General features: G+C 41.8%; 1 protein-coding gene across 4 annotated transcripts in view; it reads right to left on the reverse strand.

Annotated features, from left to right (window-relative positions):
• LOC101469694 (estrogen-related receptor gamma) overlaps positions 1-14,052 on the reverse strand; it is a 33,640-nt gene extending 19,588 nt beyond the window's left edge. For 3 of the 4 annotated variants that reach the window (XM_004541972.3, XM_004541973.3, XM_004541971.3), the window contains exon 1: positions 3,077-3,457. In XM_004541972.3, the coding sequence (XP_004542029.1) occupies positions 3,077-3,132 (56 nt within the window). In that variant the 5' untranslated portion in view covers positions 3,133-3,457. Of the gene's footprint in view, positions 1-3,076; positions 3,458-13,950 lie in introns of those variants that run through there. The other variant, XM_014411733.2, reaches the window with a different exon arrangement.
• Positions 14,053-14,545: the final 493 nt, after the last annotated feature.

A 14,545-nucleotide genomic window follows, 5' to 3' on the forward strand; every position in this document is an offset into this window, starting at 1 on the left:
CGCTCACACACACACCTGCGCACACGCTCGCTCGCATTGTGGCGTCAGACTTTTGTGCGTGGATGTAAAAATAAAAAACGTAGTCTTCACCGCATACACTTCAGATTCCTACGATCGGGAACACACTACACCTCCTGGCACGCACATTCTTACGGACACATTGTCAAAGCATGTGTCTTCATAAACACCCTAACACTTACATTGCATGCAGCTCTTTGACACCAGGCCTAACTTCCAAAAGAAAAACCCCAAAAAAGAAAACTGCTGTACACACACCCCACACACTATCCGTACATCTCTCCCACTCTATTCTTGGCTTGTTGAGGTTGAGGTCCAATTCAGCCGGTTTCCTGCCATGTAAATCAGCAGCTTCCAATCACAACTTATTTGGTAGGCAAAAAGACTGGCTGCTTTTAACCACCCACTGAGTAAACCATGGCCACGCGCTACTGACCCCTCTACAAGCCCACAAAAACATACACGGACACGCACAGTAAGGCACTGAGCAAGACAACTAAGGTCTTGATAGGAAAACCAAACAACTGTACCAGTGTTATCACAGCGACTGCTGCCTTCAAAGAGCTTGGAAATCAAAGCTCAACTGCTTTGGTGCAGTAGAATAAATCCAAAGTAGCAGAATCAAAGACGTTCAAGCACCAAAAACTGTGGCTGAGCTTTTAACCAAGTTGCCTTCTCTAAATCAAATTACAACCTTTAGAAATACTGTTGCAGTTTGGCAACTTTTGCCCATTTACATATCAGAGTAGCATCGCCGTTCATTTGCGATCCTGTTACTTTTGTCTTCCAGCAGATAAAAAGTCTAGGATACACTCTCCTCTGAGCCCAAGCTGCTTTGCTCTCCCACAGCCACCTGCAGCTGGAAACGACCCCACACGGTGCTGCAGAGTGGAAGAATTTTCACCGCAGTACTTTTCAAAAAAAAGTGCTATTTTTACAATAAAATACTGTTGCTTATGGTGCCTTAAATGTTTAATTTTATCCCTATGATGCCATTTTGCTCCTGCACTCCCCGCCGCTGCATCTCCACCCTCTCCAATCCAATTCAAAGACTATAATAACAGCACAGTGAATAGATTTCAGTTTCCTTTTAAAATGACTCACTGGTAGTCTCAATGGCTATCCATCACAGGTGTCCATAATGCTGTGTCTAGTCCCTGACAGGTACAGAGTGAGATATACTTTACGCTTTCCCATTATAATGCATCACGGGGGTGGGGGTGGGGGGGGGGGGGGGGGGGGTGGTAGGCATTTTGCTTTCATAATGAAATTGCATTAGAGTGGGGTGATCAGATGTGATGTGATATTCACTCTGACAGATTACTAATCTACAACTCCACATAAAAGCCCATCAAAAAACGGTTGGTGCAGCTTGTACAGCTCAGTGCAGCAGGGACAAATCATTGTGTGTGTGTTTGGTTGGGGTGGGGTATTCAAAGTTATTATACCAGTATCCAAAACAACTCTAACTGCATCTTGGCAACAGCAACAAGAAGACAAAAAGACGGAGAGACCGACAAGAGGCGGGAGGAAATTACACGGGAGGCAGACAGATAGAGGGAGCGTGAAAAAACCAGAGAGGGACGGAGAGAAAAGGGGCAGTCCTGAGGCTCATTAACCTGGGGGGTAAGGGAGGGGGGGTACTTTCTTTGAAAAGGAGCAAAGTCATAATGCAGACAACAATGACCCGGCTGCGTGGAGGCAGGGAATGAGATTGAGGGGAAAATAGGGAGGGAAGAAAATCTCAAAAACTGATCACAATACGCTAAGAAAATAGAGCAAAATAGATTTATTTAAAAGCCTCGAAGGAAGAGAAGTCTTTGTTTAATACTATAAAACCTCCCCAAAAACTTCAAGGGCCTGTTGACTAACCTTTTAGCTCCAAACCTTAGGGAGAGCGATTGAGGTCAGCGGGGTCTCAGCAGTGTTTTTATTACTAATGAGCCAGAGATGAGCAGGGATCAGAGGCACCCCGAGCGGCCGTAAGAGCCTTAGTCAGGCTTTGGATGAAGCACAGAGATGCGGCACCCGTGGCTGGAGCTTGGGTCGGCGGGAAACATGGATAGCGTGCCATTCACAGGGATCATCTGCGGCCGCCATCACCTTTTCTAACGTTCCTTATCCGGTTGCTTGTGTCACAAACAATCAGGGAAACAGCGCACTCACATGTCTGCTAGATTTCTGTCTTCGTTCCCGCGCTCTCCCGAGGAATCTTACTCTAAATCAAATATTCGATCACATTGATTACGCCGCCGTGATGATAATGAACCAATTTTTTGTGTTTCTGTTTGTGATTACAGACAAAACAAGCAATCAAAAAAAAAAAAAACCCTGCAAACTCGCAATCAAACAGCTGCTTGACTTTTCTTTTCCCATTTGCATTGTTCTTGTGGAGGATTTTTACCAGCCTTGGATGACACAAGCCACCACTAGTTACCTCTAACCTGGCCTTGCCTGCTTACCCTCACTATCAACAAACAAACAATGAACAATGGCAACTGTGATCAATCCAAACAAACCTTCACACTCATAAAAGTTTGATCTCAACGTACCCAAGGCACATAAAACGTTAATGAAAGTGTTCAAAGAGCAAGAGCTGGAAAGGACTGCAGGCCTAAATTAACATGAACGTGAACTCAAATATTTACACAACATCATGTCAAAAAAAGACAAGATGACACAGATAAGGGTGTGTGTGTGTGCTGATGTGTATTCTTCTGAACAGAACAATGAGAACAAGGTAAATGATCAAGACAAGATGAGCAACTTCTTTTTCTTTAAAGGTGGCGTAAACAGTGATGATGCTGCACCACAGAAAACACTTTTTTAACCCCCTCCCCCCGTCACCCTCTGCAATAAAGATTGTCACAGGCCACGTCTGTTTTGCAATAATGATTTGAGTATATCACAAATACAGAGAAACAGTGAGTCAGTCGATGTGATGAAGCAGCTGTCAAGTATGGCGTGAACACAATCTTGGCTTCATCTGCACTTTGTACTGTTTGAGAGGACACCCTTCAGGTTCTGTGGAGTCATTCTGCTATAAGACAGTACTTACTCTGTGTTAGAGTGGTAGGTGAAACACTCCGGGAGGTAGAGGTCGACTAAATCCATGTGAACTCTGTCACCATGCTCTGAAGAGGAGGAAATGTTCTGTCCAGGGACGTCTGCTTCTGCCCGCCTCCTCCTCCTTCCCTGGATCTGTCCTGTCCTTCTGCTCGACAGCTTTTATGCGCTATTATCTATCACTGCACCGTTTCTCACTTTCTATATATTCGGCCTCAAAAGTTTGTCTCCATCTACTGCCTTTCCCTCTATTGTATCACACTATCAGCTCCACTCATTCTCCCTGCGTCTGTATTCCTGTCACTCACTCTTCTCACCAACAGCCTCTGGCTGCCTTTGAAGTCCTGACTGTTGTGACTGGAAGCTGTGTGTGACAAGGGTCTCCAAGTAAAAGCCGGCCCTCAAGAACACCCAGCCACACAATTTGAATGGCCATCCCCCAGAAGGTTGAGCTTGCAACTGATTGGCTGCCCTCTAAGCCAATGAGAGACATGGCTACTGGGGCAGGTGGATAAATGGAGAGGATGACTTTAACATGTTTTAGTTATGAGAAAAATCCAAATATGTAACAGGTATTATTTACTGTTGTATTGCTACTTTAGATTAAAAAGACACTAAATATATCACAAATCTCTTAATATGCATATTAGTGTACATCTTATGGGATAATCTTTATATGGTTCTCTCAAAGCATCGTAACAACAACAACTACAGACAACTACAGGACATTTAAATTGCAATTCAATAGTGTGTGTCCAGTTTCTGCAGCTTATCAGATATATTTAGTCTAATTTGGTTTGAAGTTAGAATGAAAGAACTATGATCAGTAGTTGGTTTATATTTTAAGCAAAAACCTTATATATATATATATATAACAATTCTGTAACTGTAACTTCGGTCGGTGCTGTGCTTTTTGGAAGTCGAATTTCCCAGAGGAACCCACCCGAGGGATTAATAAAGTTCTATCTTATCTTATCTTATCTTATCTTATCTTACATATTGAATATTTCTAGGTTCAGGAAATAAGAAGTAAACCAACACTGAAAATGATACTATAACCCAGTAGGTGTTACCAGCCATGTAAAATAATTTCTAAATGCTGAGCTGAAAAATGTCTTCATTCCCCTCCATCAATCAAAACAGGCGGCGCAATAAACAAATATATGAATGTCTACTCACACAAAGACATTTGCACGATTTCTACCTTGGCCTTAACTGACTTACTGCTGTTCTAATGAGCTATACCTGGAAGCCTAACGTGATGGCTTTTGCTCGCTAAGCACATGTGCATACAAGATAAGGAAACACAGTAGTTGTCCAGCACAGCAAAAGGCAAAGTTAAAGGATTATATGGTTAAAAGAAACAACACAGCACAGTAAATACAAGAAGAGATTTAACAAAAAAACAAAGTATCTCGACGTTAATGTCAGTGCTCTGATCATGTAAAGTTGTGGTCAGAAATTTACATATACTCATCATCGGCATGAATGTCGTGGTAATTTACTGTTCTTTGTCCCAGTTGGAACAGGTGGCTTTAGTGAACAAGTTTTAACTTATTTTCTATAATACACAGAGGGTCAAAAGTATACATCTCTTTTAACTTGACAAGGCCTTGTTAACATCTTGTTAGCGATCATGATTGACTATAGCCGAAAAGGATTTGTTTGACAGCACTCATTGGATCGACCTATACCCAGAATGATGGGAAAGTCCAAGGAACTCGGGAAAATCTAAGACTGAGTACTTGTAGATTTACACAATGTGGGAAGATTTCTTAGAGCCATTTCTAAACTGCAAATTCTAAGATCATCAGTGCAAACTATTTTATGCAAGTACAGATTATTTGGCAACACTTTGTCAAGGTCAGAGGACCCAAACTGTCACCCTCAGATGAGAGGAAATTGGATAGGATGTTCAGAAACAACCCAACAAAGCTTAAGCCTCCCATGAACTGGAAACTCCTTGAACCCCAGTGTCACCCTATACAGTGAAGTGCCATTACCATTGACTGAGAGGATACCGACCGAGAAAGAAGCCACCGCTCCAAAATTGACACCTTAAAGCTCAACTGAAATTTTGCAGGTACCCACATAGTCAAATGGCTTCTGGAGAAAAGTTTTATGGTTAGACAAGAAAAAGATTGAGCTATTTGACTACAGTGACAAGAGGTATGCTTGGTGAGGTGAGGCGAGGTGAGGCTTTCAAACATAAGAACACTGTACCAGCTGTCAAGCATGCTGGTGGTAGTATCACGCCCTGGTGCCAGTTGTTTCGGTGCCAGTGGTACTGGTACACTGCACAAAATGGATTTAATAATGAAAGACGACTATCTGCAAATTCTTCAAGTTCAGCTCAATTCAACAGCTAGAAACCTGGACACAGTTTAGTCCAACAGGACACACATCAAAACTTGTTTTGCAATGGATAAAGCAGGCTAACATTAAGCTTCTGAAAAGGCATTGCCAAAGCCCTGACCTCAACTACGTTGGAAATTTGTGGACTATGCTCGAAAGCTGGGTTTGTGCCAGAAAACCAATCAATTTAAATGAACTCTACCAATCCTGCCAAGACGACTGATCAAATATCCAGCCAGAATTATGCCAAAAGTTGGGTAGTGGCTACAAAAAGCATCTGATCAAGCCGTAACTTGTTAAGGGAAATTTAAGCAGATATGTTTATATACTTATTAAAAATCATCATCAATCATTCCAAAAAGTACCATGACATTCATGCTCACGATGAGTGTAAACTACCCACCACAAGTACAGGATGTAGCATGATGCTATATCAGAAATCCATCACAACTTTGCTTTATATTGTAAGTTTCTGCACAATACAATAATCAAAGTATTAAAACAGTCAGTCCTCTAATGAATCCTGCCATTCGTCCTGAGAGAGTGAAGCTACTCTAAGTAGCTCAAGGGTTAGATGGGTCTTAGGCAACGCGTGGTAACTACATCCTAATCCACTTTAATGACAAAAACACACATGAAGAGGTCAACAAAAATCCCTCTATGTGAAGACACACAAGCACACGTGTACACGCAGACATCTGCCATGTAGTGTGTTTGGTTATGCTGCGAGAGACAGATTTACTCACAGTCAGTGTAATCAGTGTTAAAATCAAAACATGTAATTTTAACATTGTAGTGTATTATACCGTGTGACCACATGGTTCCAGTTCTATCTGAATTAACATAGGACACAATAAGTTTCCTGTGGCAACAATGCAGCAGTTTAATGTTTTCCACCGATGCACAACACAGGTGTTGAACATGCATTTTACTTTTTCAGACCAGCTGATCTGACCTTTAGGTTTGAAAGGAAGAAACAACACAAACCCTTGGCCCATCTCGTCTTCTCTGATCGTCACGATGTCGTGTTAGTGCTCTGAGCCAACCCCCTGCTAAACTTCCACAGGAATGAAATCACCTGCGCTAATCTGTAGCTCAGATAAAAGGCCAGACAGCAGACTGCACGGAGTGGGACTTTATCTCATTATGCACCACATGAAACACCCAGCCAACACTAACACACTCTGCATTAAAGCAGCCTCATACACAGATATGTGTAAACAAACATATCAATGCAAGCGCATGCAAACACAAAGGGGAAAGTACATAAGAAAACCTGTCAAGGATAAAGAGTGTGATTTCCAACGTAGACAATTTTATCACAACCATAAAACACAAAAACCCAGACAAGTATCACGAGTCACATCTCCTTAAAGCTGATGTAAGAGATAAAATATTTTTACGCTGAGAAATTATCTTCTATAAACCATTTAGGAAACTTAGAGTTGACATTAAAATGATTTTTATCTGTTTAGTTTGGCTCAGAAAGGGTCAAGATTTTTTTCCCATATAATAAATGCAGAAGAATGAAAAGTTCAGGTTGAAATTAAACAACAGATTAATTATTTTATCAGCAGTTAATATTTTCCTTGGCAACAGCCGAGCATTCTCGAGACACTCAACAACAATAGTAGGGTTTGCCTGAGCCAAGTCATAGCGGCGTCAATTGAACCACTTGAAAGAGAAATGTTCAGATAATTTCCTTATGACTTTGTGCCACTGTATGAAAAGGTGCTGTTTGTTCACTTTGCAGTTGATGTTTTTAAGTTAGACAGATAAGATGTGGCACTCATTAACTTCAGTCAGTTGACTGAAAAATTACAATCAAACAGGTTTAAAGTAAGTTCTCATTCAGACAGCAAGTATTACATATTTCTAAGGTAAAAGAATATGTAAGCAGCCGACCTTTCCTCTGTAAATTGTAAAAACTTACCGTTAACTTTTTTAACTAATTGAAAATCTTATTCTATCCAGTATTTGTCCAAACTCTTTTTAAAACTACACAAGTATACAACCCATTTAAAACATTCACCGGTCAGTCTATTGAGTACACCTGTGCAACTGCTTGCTAACACAAATATCTGACCAGTCAGTCACAATGGCAGCAACTCAATGCATTTAGCTTTGTAGACATGGTCAGGACAAGCTGCTGAAGCTCAAACTGAGTATCAGGATGGAGAAGAAAGGTCATTTACATGACTTTGAATGTGGCATAGTCTGGGTATTTCAGAAACTGATTAGTTACTGGGATTTTCCCCAAAACAACAATCTATACAGTTTCAAAAGTCTTAAAAAAAAAGAAAGAAAGAAAGAAAATATCCAGTGAGCAGAAGTCTTTAGGTTTAAAAAATCCCTTCTCAGAGGTCAGAGGAGAATGGCCAGACTGTTTGAACTGATAGTAAGACAACAGTAACTCAAAATAACTACTCATTACAACCGAGGTATACAGAAGACCATCTCTGAAAGCACAACAAACTTAATATAGATGCGGATGGGCTGCGGAAGCAGTAAAAACCACACTAGTTGGCACTTCTGTCATATAAGAACAGTGGTTTAGACACTATAACCGACCTGAGTGTTGTTAATGACCATGTCCATCCTTTTATGACCGCAGCATCATATCGGCTCATATCATCTTAAACTGGTTTCTTGAATATGAAAATGAGCTCACTGTACTCAAATAACATCCGCAGTCACCAGAATCCAATCTAATAGAGCAAATTTTGGAAGTGGTTGTCATGGATGTGAAGCAACTGTGTGATGTTATCTGTGGACCAAAATCTCTGAGCAATGTTTCTAGCACTTTTGTCAAAAAGTCAAAAGGCGATCCAGCCTCTTACTAGCAAGGTGTACCTAACAAAGTGGCCAGCGATTGCATTTGAGTGTGCTTCATTTGAAAGGAGTTTCTTTTTTGGCCAGAAAAAATGAATTATTTTCATATACACACATATATATCTCCAAAGCTATCCCCATTGCTCTCAGTTGTACTTTTAAGCTTTTATTAGCAAATGTTAGCACACAGAAGCTAACACAGAAGCTAAACATACCATCTTTTTCATAACCACCAGGCTCTTTCTCTGCATAAACTGTTTTGGTTGTTCATTTTCAGCTAAACTGTGGCAATTTAAGAGTTAGAAGGTATGCTCACCGGAAATGACCGTGCAGTTTCACCATCAGATCCACCCTTTGATCATTAGTCCTATTTCAAAGCAGCAAGATGGTGAAAACAGCTGGAGGCTTCATAAAGGGACATTTAGGTGGGTTATTCCATCAGCATCAAGGCTAATTTGTCAGTTTCTCGGCCTCGGGCTATTATAGCTGTCAACTTATATTCCATTGAGGCATCAATATTAATAAACCACATCAATGTAGTCTATGATTCATCAGCTAGTTAAAAAGCTAACTATTAGCCAGGATTTAAACAAGAAGTGACTAACAAAATGTAACTAATTTTTTTTTTTTGACCCATTTGCCAATTTTGGCCCCTTTTTAACTATTTAAACAAAAACAAACAACAAATGACAAAACCTGACACTGAATAACAAACCAACTGGACAAACTTGGACAACGACATGAATGGAAGCAAACTGCAGCAAATGAAACCAAACACGCTGGGCTGCAGTTAAACATCAAAAGTATTTTTACACTGCTGAGCCTGAGCCGACGACAGGAGCTCGATATCTGCTCTGGAGGGATGCTGCATGTAACAAAGCACCCAGCTGTCAGGTATTGACCCCTCACACCAGATGCATCCAGTTTGTCTGAGAAACACGAAAAAGTATGGGTTAAACAGGCACACTGCATATGTGTGTATGCATGTTCTTCCCAAAAATCACAGCCACCGTCTCTCAGCCTCTGGGTCCAGCTGTCGCATTGACTTCCAAAACTGGACAGTCACTCTTCAGCTCCAAACCCCTCCGTCATGCACATTAGCATCAGCCCTCAGATCTAGTGAGTGTAATCTACTTAGTTTATATCTGACTCACAGTCATCCATCAATTACTGAGACAGTGGGAAAGACTATTGACACTGTGTGCAAACCCTGATGTCCCGCTGCTCCGACACAGCACCTCTCCGGCGCTTAAATGGGAGAGACGCATGAAAGTCAAAGGAGAGAAAGACAAAAGAAATAAGACTGAAAACAAATAAAGGAAACTGCAATGATAGCTCTGCCATGTGCTTTGTCGTTGGATGCCTTTAAATAGATGAATGGAAGGGAAATGATACATAAAATGACAGATTAAGTGGCAGATGAGCATTTGGAATCGGATCACTTTCCCTGTATTGATCTGTGGTACACTGCACAGGGATCAGAGGTCACACACACAAACGCATACATACATACATACACGCGCACACAGGCTTATGCCAGAAACCTGCGAAAGCCTCTGGGAGAAGCTAAAGCAACTATAGAAATGTCACTTAGAGCTGCTAGAACCTGCTGCAGCTATCCTTAGTGGGTCAGTGGTCTTGAAATGGTTTTTTTTTTTTCTTTTTTTTTCACTTATCTAGAGATGTTAAGTCCCTCTGGGAGGGTGGAGGGGGTGAGCCATTCTGGGAAACATACACAGGAAAGCTTTCAGGAAGGCAGGATTTCATTAGGACTCATTTAAGAGTATTTTATGAATATTTGAGACCAAACGCACTGAGTAAGGGCTCGTGTTATTGGTTAAATGAATTGACTAGATTACCCCCTAGTGGAGGGATTGTGTGTGACATTTATAAAACGGGACACTGCTTTTAGCTGAACAAGTTTGATAAGGGATGATTATTCGAAAGCACCGTCAAGGTCCATCGAGGCGCGAGCTCAAAGTCAAATACGTCACTGGTCCGCCGTCCCGTCACCGTGCCATGTTGTCTTCTGGCAGGAGCCCATCTGGAGGTTCTTAGGGTGATTATGTAACCGAGCTTCTTCTAACAACATAATGTGGATTACTACAGCAAGTACCCTTTCATATTCTCAACAAGCAGCAGCCTATTGGATTAACTGCTCAGCTTCTGGCCTGTGGTCAGCCGCCTCTGTTTCTGTGCGCTTTCCGCTGAAAGGGGAAGAAAACAGAAAAAAACAAAAAAACAAGAACATCTCCCGTCTCTTCTCCTTCGCTGTACGTAATGCCCTTGAGCCTCGAGTCCTCCTGTGCATATTGTCGAGGAGGTTTGGTGCATAGCGTCATTTAGAAGTTACTTGACGTCTTCTCTAAATAAAGTATGCTTGGATTTCATTTACTTAATATGATCATTATTGAAATTCTGTCCTTGGAGATTGATTCTCCTCTTTTTCTCTGTGTTTTTTTAAACCAGCATCACAAAACCAAAAAGCTTAAAGTAATTAAATAGATTAAGTAGGGAAAGCTTAATTCAGAAAACGTACCCACTTGAGTATTTGGAGTTTCTGCATTTTCTTTCTTACTTTTTAAGTTAATAAACCTTTTTGTAAACTTGAACTTGAACTATTTAACTCTCATCCTACTGACACATTTAAATCACATGGACAACCAACCTATCTCTTACTATAGCATTATTAGCTATATGATTAATTTCATCTAAAGGAAAAAAATAGATTATTGTTACTTTTGCAAAATTACAATTAGCTTTCATATTTCATTGACCAAAAATCGAAACCTTTCTTTAATATAACTTGCAGCTTATATCCATATTATTACTTTAAAGCTTATTTACCATCTTTTGACTCTGGTATCAATTTCAAGTGAACATTATTTGTGTTGTATTTAAGTACACCAGTCATTTTGACCCGAATCAAAAATGAAAATAACGCACACAATGAGCCGGCTCCGAGACTTCATTTCTCCAGCTTGTCGGGGGTCTGCCTCGGGGCCTCTTCCAGGACATGCCTGAAACATCTTACCTAGAAGGCGTCCTAGCCGGATGCCAGAACCACCTCAGTTGACTCTATTTGATTAAGAGGTGTAGCGGATCTTCTCAGAGTCTGTCACTTGTAACTGTAATCTTATTTTTTCAGTCACTACCCACAGCTGACAGCCATGGGTGAGGGTGGAAATGTCGATCAGCCAGCCAGCTTCACTATCAGCTCTTCCTTTACCGTAACGGGCAGAAAACAGAGTCTACTACAGTAGAGGAGGGCAGATTGATATTGACCATTGTGAGGGGATTGATACTTTGTTTCTATCCTGTAAGTTCACTATGTAGTGAACTGTGTTATAATGGTGAAGTTCTTTAGAAATGAAAAATGTTCCTCAAACGTGCAGCATGTTCTGCACCAATATACCACTTCCCTCGTCTCTTACTCATATATATATATGTATATATCCACTTAGGACAGCAATTTATTCCTGACCCATAGTGGACACTCCACCCTTTTCTAGCTGAGGACCATGGCCTCAGACTTGCAGGTGCTAATTCTCATCACGTCTCCTTCACACTCATATACAACCTGCTGTAGGGCAAGCTGGAGGTCATCGTCCAATGAAGCCAACAGAACCACATCATCTGCAAAAAGCAAAGACATGTTCTGACAACTTTCTGTGTGAAACCATGAAGGTGATGAATGCGGTGATGGAGTCTTTCCTGTTTAAAATGCCCGACAGAGTACCATGACCCCCAACTGCATGCTGTATTTTGCTTTAATTCAGGACCCATGGCAAATATGACCTGTGAATAACTAGCTTCATTTATTAGAACTGCATAGATGGAATTTGCATAGATGGCAGAACTAATGTGGCATCATTAGGATCAAATTCATTGATAAAGCCATAAAACATTAGAATGATAGAAAAGAAAACAAGCCTGTGAGATATGACAAAAAAAGAGAATAAAATACGACCACAAAATGCATAAAGTTCATTCAAAATGCATAATTTCAGTGTGATAATAACAATAATAACAAGAAGAAGATAAGGAAATCTTCAAAATGCTTTCTCAGTCTGACATTGTCGACATTCAAATTGTTAATAGGAGTAATGTTAGCCTAGAAGACTATTATACATGTAGTCCTACATTGTTATTAATGTAATCAAGAAAGGCAGGAGAAAGGGAGTAAAAGCAGGCTAATCTTACCTGTTTATATCCCCGAGCCTTTCCTTTAGTAGAGTTTTAAAGTGCAAGATTTTTGCATGTATTTTCACTGTTCTATTGGTACTTTTACTCAAGAGTATTATCTTTGTCATTGGTGCTTTTTCACAAGTTGTTAACCCTCCTTTACACAGATGCACAGACACGGTTATCCGACCGGTCTCTGGTGAGGATCCACTGATGCGGGACCGGGGCACATTAAATCCTGGGAATCAGCATCTCACACACCTAATGCTGATGTCAGGAATTATTATAAACATTTCACATACCCACACACACAAACAAACATACACAGAAACACCATGCAGCCCATCTCATCATCTCACTTACATCTCCACAGGTGGCAAATTTTACCCTCGAGCTCAATGTCAGCATGTCTGCATAAACAAATCAACGCAAAACGCACATAGAGTGAAAGAGCTTATCCTGTCACATTATCCGTTTTTTTCCCTCTACCACAGCTTTATGAATTCACCCTCTGGCTCTCCGTCTATCTGCCCATCCGCCTCAAACCCAGCCAAACCCATTTTATCAGCAGCTCCACAGGTGAGCCTCGTCTCATTTCACAACGGTGTCTCGTACCACGTCGAGCTAATGCCAGGTCTCTTCCTTCAGTTATTTCACCTCCTTCCCTCTTCACACTGTGCTTCTGTTCTTTCTTTCCCCTTATACACCTCTGGTATATTTCAGCTTTTGAGGTGAGATGTGACACAATTAAACGTCTCCCCTTCCTGCCCAACTCTTTCACCAGGCATCGGGGGTGGGGTCCTTGCGGTGACCCCACCTTCCGGTCATCCCCTCAGCCCGCTCAGCACAGCGCACTTAATCCCGGCCGTGCCAAGGTAGACCAGTCAAAATGTAATTTTCTGCAAGATTACACATGATAATGACTCGCTTTGGAGGGCCGCCATAAATAATGACTTCCAATTATAGATGCATAACTATCGATCTGTCAACAGAAGCACCGAGGAAGAAGAGAGAAGCCCGGGGGTTGGGTGGTGGTGGGGGCAGAGCTGGACAGATGTTGTGTTTACTGACATTTTTTTTTTTTTTGGGGGGGGGGGGGGGGGGGGGGGGGTAGCATGCAGACAAAAAAAGAAAAAACAAAACAGAGGACGCTGCCGCAGACACACTTAACAACTGCCCAACCGCTTTACAAAGTCTTACATGAAGGCTCAGAAGCAAGTGTTGATGTGAGCCAATAAAATAAAATTTAAAAAAAGCCTGAGAGATGAGTTCACCTGTGATCAGAGCAGACCTTCACCTGCTCTGGCACACGCACACACACAGACACACACTTCTGCTCCAATTCAACACCACACTGGACTGTTTCGAAGGAACAAAAACAGAAAACACACACACACAAAACCACATCACCAACACATTTGCTGCAATTAAAAGAAACCTTGCATCTACTACTTCTTCGTCTGCTCAGCCTTATTGCTCTCGCTCAGTACTCACTGTCAGTTTCATGCACTGGCTGGCTGGCTGGTCCTCCGCTCTATAGCTGCAGTCAGTCAGTCTCAAGGACAAACGCTCCAGCTCTCCTCGCCTCCGGTCTCTGTAGCTCAGCGATGCAGCAGCACGCGCACGCACGCACACACACTCCCAACACACAAAAATTTCATAAACACACACATTCCCCTCACCCTCCCTCCCTCTCTTTCTGTTCTCAGCGTCTCACTCTGATCCAGTGCTGAGTTTACCTGCCTACCTTGCTCGCAGGGGGAGTCCTGAGAGAGTGTGTCAGACAAAAAGTGTGTCTAAGAGCAGGGGTGGGTGGTGGGCAGACTGTTGGAGGGGTGAGGGAGAACACAAGCCAGCGTACCCTTATATGCAGAGGGAGGAGGTGAGTAGAAGGGAGGGTAGAGGACACACAGGGTTCCTGTATTCCCACAGATACAGAGGAGGGATTTCTATTGCAGCCTTGCAAAAGATGGGAGAAAAAGAGAGGAGGGAAGAAGACAGAGAGAGCACGAGCATCATATTTCAGTGATGTTGAGTCAGCATGTGCATGGGATGTGTGCGTTTATAGAGTTGGAAATATTTCGAGGCC

Source organism: Maylandia zebra, linkage group LG15 (genome assembly GCF_041146795.1).
Source record: "Maylandia zebra isolate NMK-2024a linkage group LG15, Mzebra_GT3a, whole genome shotgun sequence".
Taxonomy (NCBI): domain Eukaryota; kingdom Metazoa; phylum Chordata; class Actinopteri; order Cichliformes; family Cichlidae; genus Maylandia; species Maylandia zebra.